The sequence below is a fragment of the Heteronotia binoei genome, chromosome 16 (assembly GCF_032191835.1).
Source record: "Heteronotia binoei isolate CCM8104 ecotype False Entrance Well chromosome 16, APGP_CSIRO_Hbin_v1, whole genome shotgun sequence".
In the NCBI taxonomy this organism is placed as follows: Eukaryota; Metazoa; Chordata; class Lepidosauria; order Squamata; family Gekkonidae; genus Heteronotia; species Heteronotia binoei.
In genome coordinates this window covers 45,341,257-45,365,653 of record NC_083238.1, presented here as the reverse complement: position 1 = coordinate 45,365,653, position 24,397 = coordinate 45,341,257, and the positions used below count along the sequence as shown (strand labels likewise).

The 24,397-nt window shown below is 46.4% G+C and overlaps 1 protein-coding gene across 2 annotated transcripts in view; it reads left to right on the top strand.

The window, feature by feature from the left end:
- Nucleotides 1-24,397, top strand: part of NRP2 (neuropilin 2) — a 312,308-nt gene that overhangs the window by 67,831 nt on the left and 220,080 nt on the right. For both annotated transcript variants that reach the window (XM_060256874.1, XM_060256875.1), the window contains exon 2: nt 3,759-3,936. In XM_060256874.1, the coding sequence (XP_060112857.1) occupies nt 3,759-3,936 (178 nt within the window). The remainder of the gene's footprint in view (nt 1-3,758; nt 3,937-24,397) is intronic.

The following is a 24,397-nucleotide window of genomic DNA, read 5'->3' as shown; positions in this document are numbered from 1 at the left end:
AAAACAGAAGCTGACCCAAGGGCGGCATATGGCCATTCAGTAGAATAAAAACAAACCATCACGAAATCTCCGTATTAGCCCAGTGCCTTAACACCTGAATGTTATTCATATCTAAAACGCTATGGATTCCCACAGAAAACAATTTCATAAATGACAAACTCTGGGGTGCCTAATATTTTACCTCTCTCCTGGTCAATCTTACAATCAGGTGTTTTGGACCAAAGATTCAAACAGCTTGGAAAATATGTCTAGCAGCAATTAAAGGTATTTCCACTCTGTCTGGGCAGGTCAAGGTACCCTTGATTGACATACAACTCAATAAACCTTAGTTTTCGATGGCAATAACTGTGGACCGAGCAGGGGCAAGATTTCCTTTGATGTTTCAGGCAGGAGGGAAAATGAGCACTTAACTACCTGGTCCTGTCGGCCACCTGTGGCAGCCCATACCTCTCCCTTCTTTCATCCTCTCCCCCACCCTTTGTGCCCTGACAAATTTCAGACTTCATCTGCTTGCATCAAAACAGACGTGCTGGAATCTTGAGGCTGTCTTCAGTTCACAGGAGGAAAACAAATACGTAACATGTTTTGAAAAAAAAAATTGTCTCCTGGATTAGTATGATTTAGCAGAGTTTGCAGCGTGATCCAAAGCAAAGTTACTCCATTCTCAAGGCCATTGAGCTCTGGCCTGGGTGGCCCAGGCTAGCCTGATGGTGTCAGATTTCGGAAGCTAAGCAGGGTCAGCCCTGGTTAGGACTTGGATGGGAGACCTCCGAGGAAGGGTGGTTAACATATGGAACTCACTGCCACCGGAGGTGGTGGCGGCTACAAGCATAGATGGCTTCAAGAGGGAATTGGGTAGACATATGGAGCAGAGGTCCATCAGTGGCTATTAGCTGCAGGATATAGATGGAACTCTCTGTCTGGGACAGTGATGCTCTGTATTCTTGGTGCTTGTAGGGGGTGGGTACAGTGGGAGGGCTTCTAGTATCCTGGCCCCACTGGTGGACCTCCTGATGACACCTGGGGGGTTTTTGGTCACTGTGTGACACAGAGTGTTGGACTGGATGGGCCATTGGCCTGATCCGACATGGCTTCTCGCATGTTCTTATGAAGTCCAGGGTTGCTGTGTCGAAGCAGGCAGTGGCAAACCACCTCTGAATGTCTCTGGCCTTGAAAACCTTAAGGGGTCACCGTAAGTCATCTTTGCTGGTGGGGAAAACCTCATCCCCAAACAGACGTCCCCACGCGTTGCTGATATCAGAGGCAACACAATGATATCACTTCCAGAAGTGATGTCAGCACTCTGGTTTCTCTTCAGATCGCAGAAAACTTTAGCCTTTTACTAAAGACATTAGCATGTTGCTAATGTCCTCACCCACCCCTGGAATGCCCCCAAATCCCCCCACCGGCAGGGGGGGCAGCTGGCAACCCTACCAAGTACTAACCATTCTTAGCTTCCAAGATTTGATATGATCAGGCTAACCTGGGCTGTCCAAGTAGTAGACCGGAATCAGTTGCATCCACCATACAGGAATGTGAGCTAACATCTTGTGGGAACACCATCCCCCCCATGTTTAGCTTGGTCCGTGATCTAGTGAGCCTTGTGTACGAGCAGAAAGAGTATCTATGCATGCTGTTGATGGGGACTGCCAATTTTTTCTTTCCGGCTATGTGTCTTATGCCGGGGATTGAACCTGGGATGTTCGGCATGCCAAGCAGATGCTCTACCACTGAGCCACAGCCTCTTCACCCCTCATCCTCAACCTCCAATCCATAGCCATTCGAGATAGGTAGTCCATCAACATCCTAGAGGGCGTTCCTCTTTGGATTGCTGTGGGGCAGCATCAAATGTGCGGTGAGGAGAGATAAAGTAATGTGCGTGGGACCTTGTGTGGGAAAAAGGGATGTTGCTGGGATTCTTGCAGTATGTTGCCAATTGTGTGTGTGATGCAGATTCCACACACCCCTCCTTCAGCCAGTAATGAAATAATAAATCAGATTTGTGGCATTCATAAGATGAAATGTTTTCTTGAAGATGAAATCACCCTCCAGGGCCTGTTGTTATAACCAAGGGCTGAAAGTGCTTTTCCTTGCTCACAATGTAATTGTTACCAGGCTATTTGTGGGCCAGCGCCACAAAAACCACCAGTGTTGATTATTGCAGTCTTTAATTCCAACTTGCTTAGCTTGGCTTGAAGTCCTGGAGGGAGATGGGGAGGAGATGAAGGAGAAGCCAAGAGAGTTTTGGAAGGGAAGATGGGGGCATGGGGAAGCACAGTCTTGTGGTTGGATCTGAAGCGAGGAATCCCAGAATGTGATCTGGAAGCCATTGCTGCAGGAACCTCCTGTGTGGGCCTGTGTGGGACACGTAGACCTTCTCTACAGACCCAACTCTGACATTGTCAGGGACGATATTTGTCTAGGATGCTGGCCTATAAAGGGCCATTAGGTCGCTTTGTAACTTCTCAGGTTGCTTCCAATATACTTTGGTGTTTGTGTGGACTCAGGGCCGGTGTGTGAGAGTAGGCAGCTGTCTAGGGCACTACCCTGCCTGGGGGCACCACTAGGCGCCCCCTTACTCCCCTTGCACAGTGCACCATGTCTTCAACTTGAAAGTGGCCAGGTGCTGCTAAAATACCGCAGTCTTCAGAGGTTTTAGCGGTGCCCAGCCTCTGAAGAGCGTGGTGCAGGGGGAAAGCAGTAGTGCGGCCGCACTCTTGTGCGCCACCCACCACTCTCTTGTCCCCCTCACAATGACGTCATTGTGTCCCGCGCGCTTGCCTTGCGCACAAAACAAAAATTATAAAGGGAGCTTGCAGGGAGGGGCACAAGGTTCTGCCTTGAGCGGCAGAACTCCTAGCGCCAGCCCTGTGCGGACTTCATTTGTTGTGGTCTGTTCCTTTTTTCTACCTGATAGATTTGCCAAACTCCAGGCGAAGGCTGGAGATCTTCCCGGAATTAAACCTGTCTCCAGATTACATAAATCGCTTATTTATTATTTGTTTATTTAGAATGTTTATTCCACTTCTTGTGGAGAAAATGGTTGCTTTGGACGGTAGACTGCATGGCATTATACCCTCCCAAAGTTCCTGCCCTCCCGAAATCCTGCTCTTCCAGGTTTATCCTAACCTCAAACCTCCAGGTTTATCCTAACCCACAGATGGCAACACTGCTCTCTGAGCTATTTCTGTTTTGTAAAGCAGGGATTTTTTCCCCCCCTCCCACTCCTCCGTTTTGCAAGAGGTGGTATTGTTCCGTTTGGATCTAATAAAGTCTGTGAGGTGCTGTTAGGGTAACGGTGGAAGTAAGCCACAGAATTGCTTGTAAAAGAGCTAACTGAAGGGAAGAAAGAGGAGGCAGTTCCATTTCCAAATAATCTGATGTCTGTCTGAAAAAAAAAATAAAAAACCCTCTGAAATTGTGTAGGAGGTTCCATTTATAGCTCCCACTTTTTTCTGGTCTGCCTAAGATGTGGTATGTGTCCGCGTGTGGGGAGGATTGTTATATAGAGTAATCACCTTCCCTCGAAGTGTCCAGAGATTTCCTTTGTACTCGGAGACTATATGTCTGTAAAACATTTTTTTTTAAGGAGAGAAAGGCAGAAAGAGGTGGGGGAAAAAAGAAAAGTAAAACCGAACTCGGGTGCTCTCTGGTTTCAGACTGGGAGGAATAAACCGTAATGCATTTGCAGGGTCCTAACTGATTTCAGCCGATGTTTTTTATTTCAAAGCGCTTTTTTTCCCCGGTCTCTTTCGCAGCTCAATCGTGCGGGGGCCGTTTGAATTCCAAAGATGCTGGCTACATCACTTCACCTGGCTATCCGCAGGACTACCCCTCCCACCAGAACTGCGAGTGGATCATTTACGCCCCAGAGCCCAATCAGAAGATTATCCTCAACTTCAATCCTCACTTTGAAATCGAGAAACACGACTGCAAGTAAGAGCGCCCCTTTGCCCTTCCCCAACCCTCTCGAATGATCAACTTCTCTTATCCCAGGAATTTTTTCCGCTGCCCTTAATCTCGCAGTGTGAGGAGTGTAGCATAAGCATAAAAACTAACGCTGAGGAATGGAAGGATGGGGAGGGACTTTGGATGAGGCGGAAGGGAGAGGTTTGGCAATTTGATCGTGCCGTTTTGCAAAGCTGCGTGTAATAGAAGTATATATTGCATTTGAAACACAGTTGGGAAACCACAAATGTCTATGAGCCCTTATTCTGTCATTCTTGCTTTCCCCATAAACGCACACTCCGGCAGTTATTGTCAGTAGAGCATTCCAACCAAGAATTACATTCTGCTTTGCTTCAAGATGCAGGTTACCAGGAGCATGTGGAGAACCATATTGTGGGATTCAATTTGCATCACCCATGAATATGCATTGCAGTAACACCGTGATTCATATAGAGAGGCAGCCATATTTGTATTCAAATGTGTTATTGCTGTCAAGTCATCCCTTGTCTTAGGTGGCGGGGCTACATTTGCCAGCCTCTGCCTAGCAACCCTAGACTTCCTTGGTGGTCTCCCATACAAGTACAAACCCAAGCTGACACTGTTTAGGTTCCATACACTGATGAGATCATGTTGATCATCTTCAGTTTCCTCAGATGGCTGCTGGTTAGCAGATGTGTGTGTGTGTCAAGCGCCCTGAAGCTGCAGAGGATTTGTGGCGACCCTAGCAAAGGTCTTTCAAGACCAGGGGTGGAATTCTAGTAGGAGCTCCTTTGCATATTAGGCCACACCACCCCTGATGTAGCCAGTCTGTTTTTTGTAAGCTCTTGGAGGATTGGCTACATCAGGGGTGTGTGGCCTAATATGCAAAGGAGCTCCTGGCTAGGATTCCACTCCTGTTCAAGACAAGTGAGGTGGTTTGCCATTGTCTTCTTCTACAGTCTCCCTCCCAAGTCCTGGCCCTGCTTACCTTCCAAGATCTGATGAGATTGTGTTATCATTTTCTGTTTCCTCAGATGGCTATTGTTTATCAGATATGGGGAGGGAAAATCCACCTGAGATGCAGGAAAATCAAGTGAGAGCAAGACTTGCATCATTTTGGCCCTGACCTGGATAGCCCAGGCAAGCCTGATCTTGTCAGATCTCGGAAGCTAAGCAGGGTTGACTCAGGCAGGTACTTGGATGGGAGACCTCCAAAGGAATACCAGCAATCGGGAGAGCAGGGGCAGCTTTATTCAGCCGCCTCCCTGAATATCCTCCAGGCTCCCAGTAGGGGTCAGTCACCGGAGGTCACCATGACTTCCAGGTGCAGAAATGCAAGCAAACACACACACAAATACAAAAGAAGACTTGTAGAATTGTGAAATTGAGAGTTTAGCCACATTATACTACAACACTCATAAGTATAATTCTAACCAAGTTTATTCAAAAGTAAAGAATGCTGGATTCAGTGCAATTTACCTTGGATCATGATTGCTAGCATACTGTTTCGCCTGGCTATAAATAGTGCCTTTTGGTTAACTCAAGAAGTAGCAGTTATGGCCACTGCAAAACATAGTGAGAATTTCAGTGAACCACTCCTGCAACTAATAGATACATTGCCCAGGTGCCCAAAGGCTTGATGCAAGCAGGAGATGAGTTGGATGGAAGCCAGAAGTCTGGAGATGGGGAAGGAGGTCTTCCTTGTGTGACCTCCTGCAGTGATAAGTTACCCAAACGGAGGGAAATCCATAGATGTGCAAGCCTTTCTGTCCCAGATCGACACACCACAGCATCTCTTGGATTTCCAGAGTAGGAGGATTATAGGTTGCTAAAGCTCCCAGCTTGGGCTGCCAACCTCCCTCCCTCCCTCCCTTCTTCCTCCCTCCCTCCCTCCCTCCCTCCCTTCCTTCCTTCCTTCCGAAGGACTCTTATCTGGGAGAACTGGGTTTGATTCCCCACTCCTCCACTTGTACCTGCTAGCGTGGCCTTGGGTCAGCCATAGCTCTGGCAGAGGTTGTCCTTGAAAGGGCAGCTGCTGTGAGATCCCTCTCCAGCCCCACCCATCTCACAGGGTGTCTGTTGTGGGGGAGGAAGGTAAAGGAGATTGTGAGCCGCTCTGAGACTCTTCGGAGTGGAGGGCGGGATATAAATCCAATATCTTCTTCTTCTTCTTCTTCTTCTTCTTCTTCTTCTTCTTCTTCTTCTTCTTCTTCTTCTTCTTCTTCTTCTTCTTCTTCTTCTTCTTCTTCTTCTTCTTCTTCTTCTTCTTCTTCTTCTTCTCCTTCTCCTTCTCCTTCTCCTTCTCCTTCTCCTTCTCCTTCTCCTTCTCCTTCTCCTTCCTTCCTTCCTTCCTTCCTTCCTTCCTTCCTTCCTTCCTTCCTTCCTTCCTTCCTTCCGACGTTCAGGCCTTGTGGCTCTTAAACAACAGCCATTTATTCTATGTGGCTCCTACATTAAGCAAGTTTGGCCACCCCTGCCCTAGAATCTAGGTCTGTAATACACATTGTAATGGACAGGAGGTATTTCCTCTTTTCCAGAACAAGTCTAGCATATTCTGTTACACTTGGTGGCTTGCAAGCAGGGAGCTGGATGTCCAAGAAAAACAATTAGCAGCTAGTAAGAAATAATTAACAGCTTCACTGAGCACCATTAAAAGCAGGAATTAATGACGGGGTCCCTTGGGTCTTATAGCCCTGTCTGAATGTCGGTGGCCAGCTGAGAAGCTGTCTAAAATGCACCGCTTTCTTGAGTGTCAAGAATTGAGTCTTATTCCACATTCTTTCTTGTTTATTTCAACTGGGGCAGGGTGCAGCAGCTGACAGGCTCCCTGATTGGTTACAGTGATACCAGCTGAATTAATGAGATGGTCCCTCAGGTCTTATAGCCCTGTCTGAATGTTGGTGGCCAGCTGAGACACTGTCTGAAACGTGTCACTTTCTTGAGTATCTAGAACTGACTCTTACTCCACATTCTATCTTGTTTATTTCAAACGGGTGGGGCTCGGCAAATAACAGGCTCCCTGACTGGCTACGAGGGTTGCATGTTATCCAGGTGACAGCTACTACTACCCATTCCAGCCAGCAGATCTGGTCGGGGGGCCTCCAATCTGCCACCCCCCCAACTGATTGGTGGGGGGAAACCCACCCCAAACAGTGTGTCGCAATAAACAGTGTTGGCAGTGTAATGACATAACTGCTGGGTGAAGTCGCCGTGTGTGGAAAGTGTGCACACTGACAGATTTCCAGAGTGTCACCAGGACACACACATCCCCAGTAGGCAGGTAGGACCTGGCCACCTTACGGGCTGCGTTGACACTGATTATGGCAATAGCTCTTGCACCTATCGGTATGACTTAAAAACAGCGCAGTGTTTTCAGTAAAATTGGCTTGGCTCTGAAGCTTGGTCTGTATTGTCTTGGCCTTTGTTCTATCTCTGGTTTGCAAGCCATCAAAGGCAGTGGATGATTCTTTAAGGGGGAAAACAATGTCACAAGTTGAACATCACATCAAACCATGGATTGTGCTAGTCGTAGGTTAGAAGCCAAACCATAGTTTATAGTTGCTTGTCTCCTGTTCTCTGTCCACTTAGTAAACCATGATTTGGGGCTGCTTGCCTGGTTAATTTTCCATCTCTTCAGCACTTCCATTTCTATAGGGCAGGACCAGAGCAAGAGTCTAGTCAACTCCGGCATCATGCTAAACCGGAATTAGCACAAACAGTAGTTTGAAATCCACTGCCAATTACAGTTCCTGATTTTGTGTGTTGGCTGTTAACGAATTACAGTTTGTCAATTAAGGCACCACGCCAAAGTGTAGTTAGCACAAGCCATGGTTTGGAAACTCACCTCAAACCACAGTTCTTAATTCTGGTTTGCTGGACAATCACAAACCATGGTTTGTCCGTTTAGGCATCCTGCTAGAGCACAGTTAAGCTTTTGTAACCATGGTTTGGTGTGATAGTCTTCAGGAACTGTTTAAAGCTTTCCCGATGCTCAGAGTTCATTGGACTTTGACAGAGCAGGATGGTTAAGCACCTTCTTCTTGCTGCTTATAGCTGTTTGTTTCAATAATTGGAACCGAAGTCTCATCTCTTAGTGCCGTGCTCCATGAACACCTGTCAGGCCAGCCTGACAACTGCATCAGTCTGTTCATTGTTACCATCTAGTGCAGAGGTCACCATCCTTTTTGAGCCAGTGGGCAGCTTTGGAATTCTGACACAGGGTGATGGGCACTGTCACAAGATGGCTGCTGGAGGAGGCGGAGCCACACACAGAGGAAGCCCAAATGCAGAGGAGAAGAGGTGTAATTTGAAAATACACTGGGAAAGAAAAGTGAGAGAGACTCTTAAAAAACCCCCCACTGTGGTAGCAACTGCTGTTTAAACAATGTTACTTTAATCTGCGTAGCCAATCAGGTCTTCAGTGGCAAATCTGAGTGTTTTTTACAATGGCTTTGCTTGTAAAAATGTTTTGTTTTGCCCTTACATTCAATGCATTCTCATTTGCCCTTGGTTACATCAGTATGTAGCCAAATCTGATGGGTTCATACTCCCTAGCCAATCAGATTTAGTTACATACTGATGTTACTGAGGGCAAAGAAAGGTGCTTGAGAGTGAGAACCAAAGTAAATGAATAAGCAGAAAATTTCATGAGTGCCCCCTCCCCCCAAAAGAAAGAAAAATCACTAAAAAAAGAGCCCCACCTGGGCCCACCCAATTTTCAAAAACACTTGGTGGGCTCCAAGATAGGGATCCGGTAGGCACCATGACGCCCACGGGCACCATGTCGGGGGATCCTGCTTTAGCCCATTTCAAGTGTGTCCCCCCCTTTCCCCCTCTCGCTCTGGGGCAGTGATGCTCTGTATTCTCGGTGCTTATGGGGGGGCAAAGTGGAAGGGCTTCTAGCCCCACTTGTGAACCTCCTTTTTTTTTGGCCACTGTGTGAAACAGAGTGTTGGACTGGATGGGCCATTGGCCTGATCCAGCATGGCTTCTCTGATGTTCTTAAGTCAAAGTCAAAAACCTTTAATGGCATGAAATAAGGAAATAATGAAACACAAATATAGACAGGATCCAACATGGGTGAAACGGAGTAAAAAATTACACTGGCCAGAAAGGCAATCAAGACAGTACCACGGAAAAACCAGTCAAATGTTCATTGCCCTTGCCCAAAATTATGATAGCCCTCATGCAGTACAGCAGCCAAATTCCCAGCCACCAGCCCCATCAATCTGGGCGATCCACGAGCAAACAAATGCTGGGCAATTTCCACTGGAGAGCTGGACAGGATCACAAGTTGCTGATGAAACCAGCAGAACACAGGGCAACGGAGCAAAATACTAAATCAGGTTCTAGCCCATTTTGTGTGTCACATCCTTGTTATCTGGTCAGCATGTTCTCACCCCCATCAGATTTCAGCCTTTATGGGACAGCTGGGTGCACTACCTGCTCTATCCATATTCCCAGGGCTATTTTTGTAGCAGGAACTCCTTTGCATATTAGGCCTCCTCCCCCCCCCCCCAATGTAGCCAGTCCTCCAAGAGCTTGCAGGGCTCTTAGTACAGGGCCTACTGTAAGCTCCAGGAGGATTGGCTACATCAGGAGGGGTGTAGCCTAATATGCAAAGGAGTTCCTACTACAGAAAAAGCCTTGGATATTCCTTTCTTTCATAATATTGGGAATGAGCAGAGCTTTTTTTGTAACAGGAACTCCTTTGCATATTAGGCTACATCCTCCTGATGCAGCCAATCCTCCAAGAGCTTACAGGGCTCTTCTAACTGGGCCTACTATAAGCTCTTGGAGGATTGGCTACATCAGGGGGGTGTAGCCTAATATGCCAAGGAGTTCCTGCTACAAAAAAAAAAGGCCCTGGGAATTATATAATAAGTTTATGTATTTGTATGTCCACAACTTTAAAAGAATTAATCATGGGAGATATGCGCTCTAGTGCAGGATGCAAGAAAATACATAGCTTCAAAATAGAACTGTGGTTGATGGCAAAAGATTAGAGAGTTAATGGAATTATGGGGCATAATTATGGCAAAGGAAGGAACCTCGCTGGTGTTTTTGAGATTTCTTTTGTGGGGAGGGAGTGTTAATTGTTTGGTCAGTCTTGTCAGCAGAGGACCAAATGTGATCGCAGTAGCAACAGGGGGCTTAGTAAGGCATAGCTGCATAATTTATCGGTGGTTAATGTGGTCAGCTTGAACTTGCCTCATTAAGAACTTAGTTGAAAGCAATATGGTCACATCTTAGAGACTTAAAATCCGATCTTCGGAAGTGCAGAATTCACATATGCAGACTGGCTTAAAAAAACAACAACCTAAACTTGCGCCAAATTGCAGTATGTTGTTCTAACACTGCAAATTGCTGTACAACTCACCCGATATTACTTTCGGTGCTGTATTGTGGAGCATATTCTCTTGTACATATTTAATTAGACTTGCTGCATTATGGGTGTGTGTAATTTGCATACTGTTAAAAATACAACATCATTGACTTGCAGTGCAGCCCTTACTAGACTTGAATAAAAAACTACTTCGTGTTTTTCAGTAATGCTGAGGGGTTTTTTAAATGACATTCCTTGTAAAAATGTTTAATTTGGCCCTTACAGTCATGTGTTCTCACTTGCCCTTGGTGACATCAGTACGTAGTCGAATCTGATTGGTTCATACTCCCTAGCCAATGAGATTTAGCTACGTACTGATGTCACTGAGGGCAAACAAAGGCTCTTGAGAGTGAGAACCAAAGTAAATGAATGAGCAGAAAGTTTCACAAGGAGTGCCCTTGCCCCCCCTCCTCCCCAAAAAGAAAGAAAAATCACTAAAAAAAAGACTGGCGTATTTCAGCATTACTGACAATATGGAATTGGTTTGGTTCAGCTCTTGTGAAAACTGCTTTATGAGTCCCTGCCTTTGAAAGATGAACCTTCATAATTTCCTAAGATTTAGTTCTTCTTGACTGGGTAGGATCACCTGTGTGATTAATTCAGGAAAGAAGAAGCAGTAATTGGGGAAGACAAATGAAAGCACCAAAAATGTAGCAGACAAATTTTTAAAAAAGTGAATGCATTTTGGTTTGGTGGTGGGTGGGTGGGGGGGACTCATCAAAATCCAAATTGGAGAATAAATTCAGTGCTGATCTTCAGAGAAATGCCTAATTCACAATATTGAGATCATTTTTAAAAAATACCATAGGAAACAGGGCTAAATGACCGGCAGTATTTCAAACCCCAATTGTATTCCCTTCCAAGTGTTTTATGGAGGTGTATATTCATTCATGGCGATAGTTAATTCTCTCTCTTTTTGGCTTTGTCCATCTGTGTCAGGGAGAGGTCCCCTCTTTCTCCTCTCCTCCCCTGCCATGAAAGGAATCATGTGGCACAATCAAAGGCTCTTTGCGCCCCCATGGCTTCGTTTTCTGCTCCAGGAAAGCTCCTTAGTTTTGGAAAGCACTTCAAAAAACCCAAGGAAATTGGCTTCCTTCTTTTATTGTACCCAGTGTGTGTTTCTGATAGGCACAGCCGGGACCCTTAATACTTGCGGGATGGGCACTTTTCTGAGACGAAGGTTAGAAGCTGAGCCATTGTCTGCGCGGCTGCCCTTGAGAAGCAATGACACAGCAGTAAACCGAGAGCTAGAGGCGGGAAAGGGGGGAACAGAAGCCCTGATTAGAGGCGTGCCAAACTATTCGGAAATAACTGTAATAGCCCCTGTCTGCTTGCCATTTCGTCTTCTCGGGCGCTGCGAGCGCAGCTGCCGTTTTTCCCCTACCTCTGCTCTCCAGCAGTCCTGCGCCCCCCCCCCCCCGTGCCGCCGGATTGGGTATCTGCTATTTGAACCAGGAGAGCAGCATTGAGTTTGAAAAGAGCATACGGCTATTTTTTTTAAAGGTTGCCATTCTTGTCAACTACATTTGGGCAAAGCCCCCCCCCCCAGCACCTGCCAGTGCCAAGATCTATTTTTGATCTTGGGAGGAGATTTGAATCTGGAGTTGAGTGATTGGGGTGTGTGTGTGTTATTCTTCCCACCCCTTCTCAAGTCCCACTGGGTCATAAGAACATAAGAGAAGCCATGTTGGATCAGGCCAATGGCCCATCCAGTCCAACACTCTGTGTCACACGGGCCCAAAAACCAGATGCTATCAGGAGGTCCACAAGCTGGGCCAGAACTCCAGAAACCCTCCCACTGTTGTCCCCTATGCACCAAGAATACAGAGCATTACTGTCCCAGATATAAGAACATAAGAGAAGCCATGTTGGATCAGGCCAATGGCCCATCCAGTCCAACACTCTGTGTCACACAGTGGCCAAAATAACAGGTGCTATCAGGAGGTCCACCGGTGGGGCCAGGACACTAGAAGTCCTCCCACTGTGCCCCCCCCCCAAGCACCAAGAATACAGAGCATCACTGCCCCAGACAGAGTTCCAACAATACCATGTGGCTAATAGATAAGAACATAAGTCATGTAGCTGGAAGACCCAGTCCTCTTGGAATCAGGTCCGGATCTACATGTGTTTTTTTTGGGGGGGGGGGGAGGGAATTAAAAAATGGCATTCCCTTACGGGCCCATTCTACCTTATGGGCCCATAGAATAGAATGAACTCCATACCCAATTTGGCACCCCCCCCCTCTGGTGGCGACTGGGGCAAGCATTCCCCTCTGCCCCCCCCTCACAGATCCGGCCCTGTTTCGAATTACTCCTTGTTTTGTTGCCCACTGTCCATGTTGAAAAAAAAAATCCGGCTCTGAAATCTATGAGTTATGAGCCCGAAGGCCCACTTTTTCTATTCACTGACTCCCTCCTCTGTAGCCTCTTTTCAAATTAAGGTGTCTCTTTGAAACTCGTAAGCATATTCCCACCCCCCCCTCCCTGCCCACCTGTCCAGTTTCTGAATCGATGCCATTGAAATCTGCCACCCACTGTTCTACACAAGATGAACCACCCCGCTCTGAAGGAAGGTGAATTGGGTGTTTCAAGGATCTTTTCATCCCAAGGTTGTCTTGCGTAAACACCTTTCAGTGGGAAGATCTCGCTTCTCCCCCCCACCCCCGCAAACAAAGACATTTCGAAGAAAGATCCATAATAACTAGCCCAGCGTGTTTTTCTCTCTCATCGGCTACTGAACGTGACATTCAATTGAATTATGAGTAATCCAGCGGACATCCTGTCTCTGGTGTTCTCTCACACGTGTGCATGTGTGTGTGTGTGAGAGAGAGAAAGTGTGTGAGCTTTAGCATTGGCAGCTTGGAGCCCCCTCTGCTGGCGCCATGTCAAAGAGGCCATGTGATCTCCCGAGATTTTGATCCTCCAGAAAATAAAAGATGGCTGTTGAGATTTGAAAGCTGTGGAAGAAGAAATGCACAATGAAGTCCAGTTAGAAGAAACAAGAAATTGTGTTGGAGAGTCAAAATCTTTGGGAACGTTTACCCTTCACAGGGCAAAATGAAATCTTGTTGTTGTTGTTGAGTTTGGATGCAGCGAGAAGGGATTCTTCCAAGTCCCTACGGTGCAGAACAGAATGCATCTGACCTCACTGTGTGGTGGGGGGGCTTTCAAAAGGAGCTTCAGTTATATAACTCATATTGGACATATTATGCATTATGCTGTAAAACTGCTGACCAGATACTGGAAAATAGATCATCGGCCTCCAGAGTATATTATCAGCATTGATTTAAAACACAGGTTTTTCTTTCTTTTCTTTCTTTCTTTCTTTCTTTCTTTCTTTCTTTCTTTCTTTCTTTCTTTCTTTCTTTCTTTCTTTCTTTCTTTCTTTCTTTTTGCAGTGTTGTAATGTTGCAGTTTAATTATTCCAGCTCCTTTTGGTTTGGGGGACCCGATATGCAAAAACTGGGCAAAAAATTGCACAGGAGGAGATTTTTCCATGTCCCCAACATTATTATTTTTTTTAAATTAAAAGTTGGGAGGGTATGAACAGATGTGAAGTGCCATAATTTGGTAGAAACTCTGGAACGTGGACCTTATTCTTGTGGCCTGCTATCAGAATCCAACAGCCTCTGTCTACAGCAGGAAACCCCAAAGGGGTGGCTAGGGTTTCCAGGTCCAATTCAAGAAATATCTGGGGACTTTGGGGGTGGAGCCAGGAGACTTTGGGGTTGGAGCCAGGAGACATTGGGGGTGGAGCTAGGAGCAAGATTGTGAGAAGCATAATTGAACTTCAAAGGGAGTTCTGGCCATCACATTTTGATAAAGTTCCTCATCAAAGGCTCCTTAGAAAGCTTGAGAGTCATGGAGTAAAAGGACAGGTCCTCTTGTGGATCAAAAATTGGTTGAGTAATAGGAAGCAGAGAGTGAGTATAAATGGGCAGTCTTCGCAGTGGAGGACGGTAAGCAGTGGGGTGCCGCAGGGCTCGGTACTGGGTCCCATGCTCTTTAACTTGTTCATAAATGATTTAGAGTTGGGAGTGAGCAGTGAAGTGGCCAAGTTTGCGGATGACACTAAATTGTTCAGGGTGGTGAGAACCAGAGAGGATTGTGAGGAACTCCAAAGGGATCTGTTGAGGCTGGGTGAGTGGGCGTCAACGTGGCAGATGCGGTTCAATGTGGCCAAGTGCAAAGTAATGCACATTGGGCCCAAGAATCCCAGCTACAAATACAAGTTGATGGGGTGTGAACTGGCAGAGACTGACCAAGAGAGAGATCTTGGGGTCGTGGTAGATAACTCACTGAAAATGTCAAGACAGTGTGCGTTTGCAATAAAAAAGGCCAATGCCATGCTGGGAATTATTAGGAAGGGAATTGAAAACAAATCAGCCAGTATCATAATGCCCCTGTATAAATCGATGGTGCGGTCTCATTTGGAGTACTGTGTGCAGTTCTGGTCGCCGCACTTCAAAAAAGATATTATAGCATTGGAGAAAGTCCAGAAAAGGGCAACTACAATGATTAAAGGGCTGGAGCACTTTCCCTATGAAGAAAGGTTGAAACACTTGGGACTCTTTAGCTTGGAGAAACGTCGACTGCGGGGTGACATGATAGAGGTTTACAAGATAATGCATGGGATGGAGAAAGTAGAGAAAGAAGTACTTTTCTCCCTTTCTCACAATACAAGAACTCGTGGGCATTTGATGAAATTGCTGAGCAGACAGGTTAAAACGGATAAAAGGAAGTACTTCTTCACCCAAAGGGTGATTAACATGTGGAATTCACTGCCACAGGAGCTGGTGGCGGCCACAAGTATAGCCACCTTCAAGAGGGGTTTAGATAAAAATATGGAGCACAGGTCCATCAGTGGCTATTAGCCACAGTGGGAGTGTATATATAAAAATTTTTGCCACTGTGTGACACAGAGTGTTGGACTGGATGGGCCGTTGGCCTGATCCAACATGGCTTCTCTTATGTTCTTACATTTAAAGGGACCATACCCCTTTTATATGCCTTTTCTCCATTGGAAATAATGGATAGGGGCACCTTCTTTGGGGGCTCATAGAACTGGACCCCCTGGCCCAGTGTTTTTGAAACTTGGAGGGTGTTAGGGCTTCCAAACCAGGGAATCTCATGCCCCCAACTGGGAATTGGCAACCCAAGTGGTGGTTGTGAGTGCCATAGTGCCTGTCCATTTCTCTTCATTCTTGGGGGTGAAATCCAAAAGGCTTTGAATGGAACCAGGACAACCCCCCCCCCACACACACACACTCACACACCCCTGGCAGTTTCAAGTGGTTCCCTACCGCCAGCGGTGTGCTATCAAGGTTCTTTCAGTGGGCATGTTACAGCTATGCACCATTGCCTTGACCCTAGATACAGGCTTTCTTTTGTCTCCGGGCTTGATGACCATTCCCTGAGCCCATGTAGAGAGGGAGGGATGGTGGCTCAGTGGTAGAGCATCTGCTTGGGAAGCAGAATGTCCCAGGTTCAATCCCTGGCATCTCCAAAAAAGGGTCCAGGCAAATAGGTGTGAAAAACCTCAGCTTGAGACCCTGGAGAGCTGCTGCCAGTCTGAGTAGACAATACTGACTTGGCAAACCTATGTTGACATGAAAAACTTCTGCCTTAGACCCAGGAAAGCTGCTCCCGTCTGAGTTGACAATACTGAGCCTTGATGGACCAATGGTGTAATCAGGGCTTTTTAAAAAAAAGAAAAAGCCCAGCAGGAACTCATTTGCATATTAGGCAGCATCCCCTGACACTAAGACAGCCAGAACTGCTTTCCTGTGTGTTCCTGCTAAAAAAAAAAAAGCCCTGGGTGTAATTCAGTATAAAGCAGCTTCATCTGTGAGCTGTGAACATTACCAATTCTTTGTCAACGGAAAACTTACCACATCTTGCAAGAGCTGAGATGGACCCATTCTCCCTGAAAAGCCTTTCCCTCCCCCAGGGAGTTTTTTAATGTGGGAAAACATTAATAAAAATGTAAGCCCACCCCTCCACTTGCAGACTCATTTGGTACACCCTGTTTGGCTGCTCATTTTGCTGTTTGTCTAGGCCACGCATGAGATCTGAACACCCATAAGAGGAAGGCAGCATCCGATTCCTGCTCGTTTTTCAACTTAAACTCTTTCACAGCTTGTCCCTGTGTCAACTGGCATTGTTGATCTGTACACAGGGCTGGCTCGCCCACTCGGCAAACTAGGCCTAGGTGCCGGCAGGGTGGGGGTGCTGAATTCAGCCTTCCCCCCTCCCTTAGGCAAATGCCTAGTTTGCCTGCTCCCCAACCTTCTCCTCCCCCACCCGTGAGGTCTATTTCAATGCCAGGGAATCGGCGGTTGGTTATCTAAAGACGCGTCCCCCCGCCGATCAGCTGATTGGCGGGTAAAACCACGTGGTGCGCTCACTGTCAGTGCCCGGGCAGGCCAGCAGCGGCAGAAAGGATCACGAAGCCTGAAAGGGCACTGCCTCCTCCTCCCCCCCTCTTCCTGTGTGCCCTAGGGCCGGTCCTGTCTGTACATGGAGAATCCAAATCAGAAGGGGGATTTAAGCCACGTTATGCTTCATTGTTGAGTGTGTGCAAAGAGCCGTCAAATTGCAGTTGACTTGCAGCAACCCCAGCAAGGGGTTTTCAAGGCAGGTAAGAAGCAGAGGTGGTTTGCCAAGGTATAGATGGAACTCTCTGTCTGGGGCAGTGATGCTTTCTTCTTGGTGTTTGGGGGGGGGGGGCAACAGTGGGAGGGCTTCTAGTGTCCTGGCCCCACTGGTGGACCTCCTGATGGCTTTTTTTGGCCACTGTGTAACACAGAGTGTTGGACTGGATGGACCACTGGGCTGATCCAATGTGGCTTCGGGGAGGGACGGTGGCTCAGTGGTAGAGCATCTGCTTGGGAAGCAGAAGGTCCCAGGTTCAATCCCTGGAATCTCCAGCTAAAAAGGGTCCAGGCAAATTGGCATGAAAAACCTCAGCTTGAGACCCTGAAGAGCCACTGCCATTCTGAGTAGACAATACTGACTTGGATGGACCAAGGGTCTGATTCAGTATAAGGCAGCTTCATATGTTCTCTTATGTTCTCTTATGCCTTACGCTTAACTCTTACTTAGAAGTAAATTTGACTGCAAGGCGAGGCTTACTTCCAGGTAAATGGGTTTATTGTTGAGGTGTTTTACTAATTTTTCTGACTCCCGGTAAAGCATGGGCCTGAAACATCAGACCCCAGAGTTTCCCTAGGTACCATATGCTGCCAATGATAATCCTCTGAATTGTCTTTGCTTGCAGAGAAAGCCACTTGATTTGATTCTGCAAGAGAGTGTTTTTGTCCAGAGTGGGAAAATGTTGGGAGGTGACAAAGGTAGCTCTAGGAATCACCAGAGATATCTGTGATGTTACCATAGAGTTTCTGGTGATTCCTAGAGCTACCCTCTCTCACTTCCTTTTTTTTCTGGAAGTGACATAGCAACGCAGCCAAGATTGGTGGGTTTTATTTTTCCCCACTGCCATCACTTGGATCAGTGGCAGGCTACAGAACCTGGGGGCAGGGGACTGGTGAGTCTAGCCATCAGATGCCTTCTCATCCCACTGTGAGAGTGCTTCCCGAGTGCTTCAGAAATCAGGACTGGAAGGCAACTGAGATGCGCTCTTCCTTCTCACAGCTTTTCCTCAAAGACGTGAAGGGAAAGGAAGGGGGCTTCCTTGTGTGTGTGTGAAATTGCTCTCCTCAGGCAGAAGAAAACGGTGCAGATAAGGAAATGGGCTTCTAGGCAAGGCAGAACTTGCAGTAATTGGAAGAGGGTAGATAGTCGAGGCTGATATTGTCCAAAAGCAGTTACAGTATTCCCTTTGAGTGACACACACACACAAAAAACTTCACCAAAGTGGGCTGTCAGATATCAGCTCTCGATTATATATAAACCACAATCCTTTGAAATGCTGAGGCATTTGCTAGTTTCCCTTAAGATTTCTACGGCTGTTATGGATTCTTGACTCTTTTTCTTTTTAATTTATCTATCGCATTTTCTTCCTGACCTTTCTCCACAATTGAAGTGAGGGGTGTTTCTGTCTAGAACGGGGGTGACCCAACTTGCTTAATGTAAGAGCCACATAGAATAATTGCTAGATGTCTGAGAGCCGCAAGACATGAACATCAGGTGTTTGAGAGTCGCGAGACATGAAGGCAGGCAGGCAGGCAAATGGGGAGGTAGAGGAGAAAGAAAGCAACTTTAACTTGAAAGGCATTCTCCAAGCTGCCAGCTGGCTTGGCTCGAAGATGTGATTTAAAGAGACAAATACCTTCTCCAATCCAGCCAACAGGGCAAGCTATTCTTCCCCCCTTCCTCCCCAAGGGAGGAGCCTCAGCCAATGGAGAAAATAGAGTTTTTGCTCTGTAGCTCCTGTGCAGTTGAGCAAGCCTTGCAATGCAACTGTTATGCAGAAGGAAGCAAAAGAGAGGGAGAAGGAAGCAGATGACAGCCTGTTGCTCAGGGGCCTGATAGGAGCCTTCTGGGGTCCTGATTTGGTCCCCGAACTGCATATGTGACACCCCTGCTCTAGAATCTGTGTCTGGCGCTTTTGGCGGAGGTGGAGTGGGGGAAAGAGTTCAACAGAAAATCAGTCAACAAGAGAAGGATGGAGAACATGCCCACCCCACCCTTTCCCTCTCCGTCTTGGAGAAGCAGCTACTTTTGAAAACATGAGTTTGACCCCTGACCTGGATAACCCGGGCAAGTTTGATCTTGGTCAGATCTCAGAAGCTAAGCAAAGTCAGCTCTGGCAAATACTTGGATGGAGTCCTCCTTGGAATACCAGGGCTGGGATGCAGAAGCAGGCGATACAAGCCACCTCTCTGAAACATCCTACCCCCACTCGGGGTGGCCAGAAGTCACCATGACTTCCAAGCATGCAAACACACACATGAACACACACACACACACACTTTTTTAAAGGGGGAGGGAGAGAAAACGTGAACTGGAGGCAGAATATTTCATTCAATAACTATAAGGTTATTGTTACCCTGATCTATATGGCCCAGGGTAGCCTGATCTTGTCCGATCATGGAAGCTATGCAGGGTTGGGGCTGGTCAGTATTTGGATGGGAGATCCCCATGGAAGTCCAGAGATGCTATGCAAAGTCAGGTAGTGGCAAACAACTTCTGAACATCTCTTGCCTTGAAAACCCTCAGGGACACCATAAGTCAGCTCCAACTAGACAGCACTTTCTACCGCCATTGGAGGTTATTGGTATTCCATAGATGTTTCCAGTGATTCGTAGAGCAACCCTACGTCACTCCGATGGTTTCCCTGAAAGTGAGATGAGGATGCAGCTGATATCACACGCCCCTCATGTCCTCACCCCCAGCCCTCCTGCCAGTCTCCAAGCCTAGTGACTCTACTGATGGCATGCGCCCCAGGCAGCTTTCTCCTTGCTCCTTGAAAAATGCCAGTGGAGTGTGACCTCACAGAAACATGTCTGGATCCCTAAAAATATTGCATAGTAGAACCTGCAACTGTCTCACTCTTGTGATATCGGCAGTACTTGTTGTGAGCTGGCACAATCCCTGGTTCGGATCTTGCCCTCGTAATGAACTTGCTGTGTGACAGCAAGTAAATGATTCCTTAGGCTGCCATCTTTACTACCTTATATGGAGAATGATTGAAGCGTGAACTTTGCTGCCAGAGGATGTAGTGATGGCCACAGGAACAAACAGCTTTCAAAGGGGATTAGATAGATTCATGGAGGATAAGTCTATCTGGCTACTAGCCATGGTGACTGAAGGAACCTTTGCATTCAGAGGCACTAATCCTCTGGATCCCAGAGCCAGGAGGTAACATCAGGGGAAGGCCTTAGCTTCTATGCCCTGTTGTTCGCCCTCCAGAGGAACTGGTTGGCCACTGTGTGGAATCGGATGCTGGACTAGGTGAACTATTGGTCTGACCCAGCAGGGCTCTTCATATGTTCTTATGTACCACCAATGACTTATGGCTCTTCTTATGCTCCAAGGAAGGTCTCGGCCTCTGTGGCCTGTTGTTGGCCCTCCAGAGGAACTGGCTAGCCACTGTGTGAGACGGGAGGATGGACTAGATGGACCACCAGTCTGATCCAGTAGGGCTCTTCTGATGTTCTTATCTTCGATATTGCAGTAATAAATCTGACCTAATCTACATGGTTGTGGCAAGGCTCACCAGGATAATGTAGATGGAGTGCGTAAGCGCTAAAAGTGATGGGGGTTTTTGGGGGGTGGGGTGGGGTGGGATCATCACAGAGGAACAACATTATGGGAGGGTGTGCCAAAGTACTTAAACAAGTATTCTTGACTACTGATACATTATTATAATATTCTACAGGAAGAGACTAACATTGCTTTCTGGGTTTTTTCCTATTCTTCTGTTATTTAAAAAGAGGAAGCAGCAGAGAAAACGGTGAGTCAGTGAGATACGGCTATGACTTGACTCTGCACTCACCAAAACACTGGCTGGTGATTGTAATTTCAGACCATGGGCCTTGGCTGTGTCCTGCCACACAAGTATGCAACCTTGCAAACAATTCTCTTCCCATCCGCAGAGGTCCAAAGAGCAGTTGAGGCGGCAATTACTGGTGGATAATTAGTCAGTGTTTTGGAAATTGATGAATAATTAGCTCGTGTGCTTACAGCAGGAAAACAACATAGATTTATCTCTAGGACAGAGGAAGCTGCCAGAGATAGAAACCGTGCCGAAGCGGGGCGGCATCTCCGTTTGTCCTCCCTGATTTTAAGATATGTGTTGGTTTTGCAAACCCAGCTGAGTTGTTCAGATATCTCGTAGAAGTTCCTGTTCCTGATTCCCGTCGGATGCTGAACGGTCAGTCTCTTTCTGTTGGTGGGCATCAGTATGTCCCTATAAGCTGAGTTAGTGTGAGCTAGCTCACATTTTTAGCCTCCAGCTCACACACTTTTGTCTTAGCTCAGGAAAAATGGCCCCAGAGCACACTTATGGATGCAGGAGCTCACAACTTTAATACTAGTAGCTCACAAAGTAGAATTTTTGCTCACAAGACTCTGCAGCTTAAAGGGAACATTGGTGGGCATCATCTTAGGCGTTCCACAAGTCACCCCGTAATTGGATCTATTTTGTTATTTCCTGTCGTTCCCTGTAGACATTGTACTCCTTTCTGTTCACGGGAATGGAACACAGCCACCTGTATCAGGGACCCCTGCATACAACTGCACGGACAGTTTCTTGCATGACCTTAGCAACGCATCTGGGTACAGTTCATGAGTCAAGAATTTAAAGGTTAATATGCAATAAGGGCCATGAGCTAATATACAACAAGGGCTATGAGCTACTGTTGTTGTTTTATAATATACTATAAGGCCCAAAAATTGAAAGCAGAATTTAAAATAAAAATCATAACCAAAAATACATGTATTTATTGGATTTATTTTGTCATTTCCTGTAGTTCCTTCTAGACGTTATAGTCCTTTCTGTTCATGGGAACAAAACACAGCCACGCGTAGCATCTGGACTGTTTCTTGTGTGAGCTCTGCCGCACATTTGGGTACAGTTCATGAGACCAGAACCCTGGACAAAGATTCTGGTATGCATGAATGGAAGCTGTACCCACTTGGAAAGTCAACACATTGCCCAGTTCACACAAGACTTACAACTGCAGGTATAGGTGCATCATGAGCAGGGGGCTCCCAGTTTGCGTAAATGGCATGTAACTTAACGTTTGTGCAGCTCTTGTATTTCCTGCGATATTTGTTTGTTTTCATTCATTCATTTGGATTTTTATTCTGCCCTCCCAAAACAGGCTCAGGGCAGATCACAACAGACAGAATCAGAGGTTCATTACAATAAATTACAGCAGATTAAAACCATTAAAGCAATACTCCTTCTAAGACTGTAGCCTTGTGCTTGTTAACGTGGCAAGAAGAGACACTGAATTCAAGAAGGACTTACGTCCAAGTGGACACATAAACTGTGTGTGGAGAATAATGTGAATCCCAAAGCTAAATTGCGGCATCTGATGACTGCAGAAATACTGTGATGTCTCTATGAAGCTGTGATTAACTGCGACTTTTCATGACTTTCCAACTCATGCGCACCTGTGGCCTTATCTAGCAAGCGACAGTGGTGCATTGAGCCCCTTTGCTGTATCAGCAGCCACCGCCAGGACTAATGCCTTGGAGAAATTATTTTTTGAGCAGTGGGTAAGTGCTATATTAGTGGCTTTAATTGTTTCCGGTATATTAATGGGCAGTAGATCAGCACTATGGTTATTTTGCAGTTCCAAAATCATATGAGGGTGATTTGAAGAAGGGAGGGCCTCTTGAAACACATCAGTATCTGGGAGGTGTCTCATCACCTATTGAGCCAGTACCTATTTATGCAAGCACAAGGAAGTTAACATGGTTACAAATTTATTTATATTTTGGAAATTAACCAGAATCTTGTGTATGGACTTCTACATTGTTTACATCAATGAAATAAGTGTATTAGGGCTTTGGTACATGCATGTAGTGATTGTTGAATGTATGAGTATGTAAATACAGTTACACCCGCTACTTTGAGCAAGTATTTATGGTGTATTATTTCGTGGTTGTTTAACCTTTACACTGCACTTTTGTGTTTTGCCAGGCACCCACCCGGAGGTTGATAACCCAATTGTCATGTGTGTCAGACCCAGGGGAGCAGGAGCTCCTTTGCATATTCGGCCACACACTCCCGATGTAGCCAATCCTTCAAGAGCTTACAGTAGGCCCTGTAAGAAGAGCCCTATAAGCTCTTGGAGGATTGGCTACATCAAGGGTGTGTGGCCTAATATGCAAAGGAGCTCCTGCTAGAATTCCACCCCTGATCAGACCATGTGTAAGGAACAAATGAATCCTGACAAGTTTTCTATATTATGGCATATTGTTTACGGGGGGCTTCTTACATCCCCTTTTCCTACTTGCGTTTTTAAGACCAGATGTTTACATTGTGCAGCTGCTGCTCAAAGGGGACGTTTTGCTTCTCCTCCTCCTCTCTCGCCTCCAGGAAAGTGCAGTAATGTGAAAATATGACGTGGCACCCTTGCAGCATCTGTATACATAGCATCCACTGAAGTGGAGCGGAGGTGGGGAGACTCACAATGCATGTCACATATCTTGCATTATGAAATATTACAGAGAGAGAGAGGAAGGCAAGCCGGAGGGGCCTTGGCTTTCTCTGGTAGCTGTGTATCTGCTGTGGTATCTCATTATGTTCCACAGTGCTCACATGGAAGTGATCAGATCCTTATAATGTGCAAATTGTTAGATTTGCTTGGGAGGATACAAAACTTCAAATGCTTACTGTAAAAAAAAAAATCCAAGGCAATCAGTCTCTGATGTTACAACCTTACAGTATGGGCAGTGTTCCCTCTAAGCTGAGTTAGCGTGAGCTAGCTCGCAGATTTTTAGCCTCCAGCTCACACATTTTTGTCTTAGCTCAGGAAGGATGGCCCCAGAGCACACTAATTGATGCAGGAGCTCACAACTTTAATACCAGTTGCTCACAAAGTAGAATTTTTGCTTGCAAGACTCCACAGTTTAGAGGGACCATTGGTTACGGGGCCAATTCCTGAGATGATTTAATACCACTGTAGGCAGTTGTTGGCATCCCTTATCCTGTGCTGTATCTAGCAGAGAACTTTCTTTTTGGACATTCTCGCAATAGAATTCTGTTTCATCTAATCCTTGCATAGTGCTCTTTCCTGGCTACTCCAGGATTAAGAGGCTTTAACTTGAGAAGCTTTCTAAATATTGGCACGGAGATTATTATCCATCTGATGTCTTTTGCAGTTTACAATCCGACAGGTTTTTACAGTGCCGTTTGAAGAGGAGCTATACCCTTATAAGGCTGTTGTAGTCAGTGGGTCTGAAAGGACTGCGCTGCTAGAAATTTCTGGGTTTGGATGAGGGAGAAGGGGGGCGAGAGAGAGAGAAGGAGAGATCTTTTAATATGGCCAGGGCTTTCTTTGAGCAGGAATGCATAGGAATGCAGTTCCAGCTGGCTTGGCATCCGGGGGTGTGGCCTAATATGCAAATGAGTCCTGCTGGGGGTTTTTCCCTACAAAAGGCTCTGTGA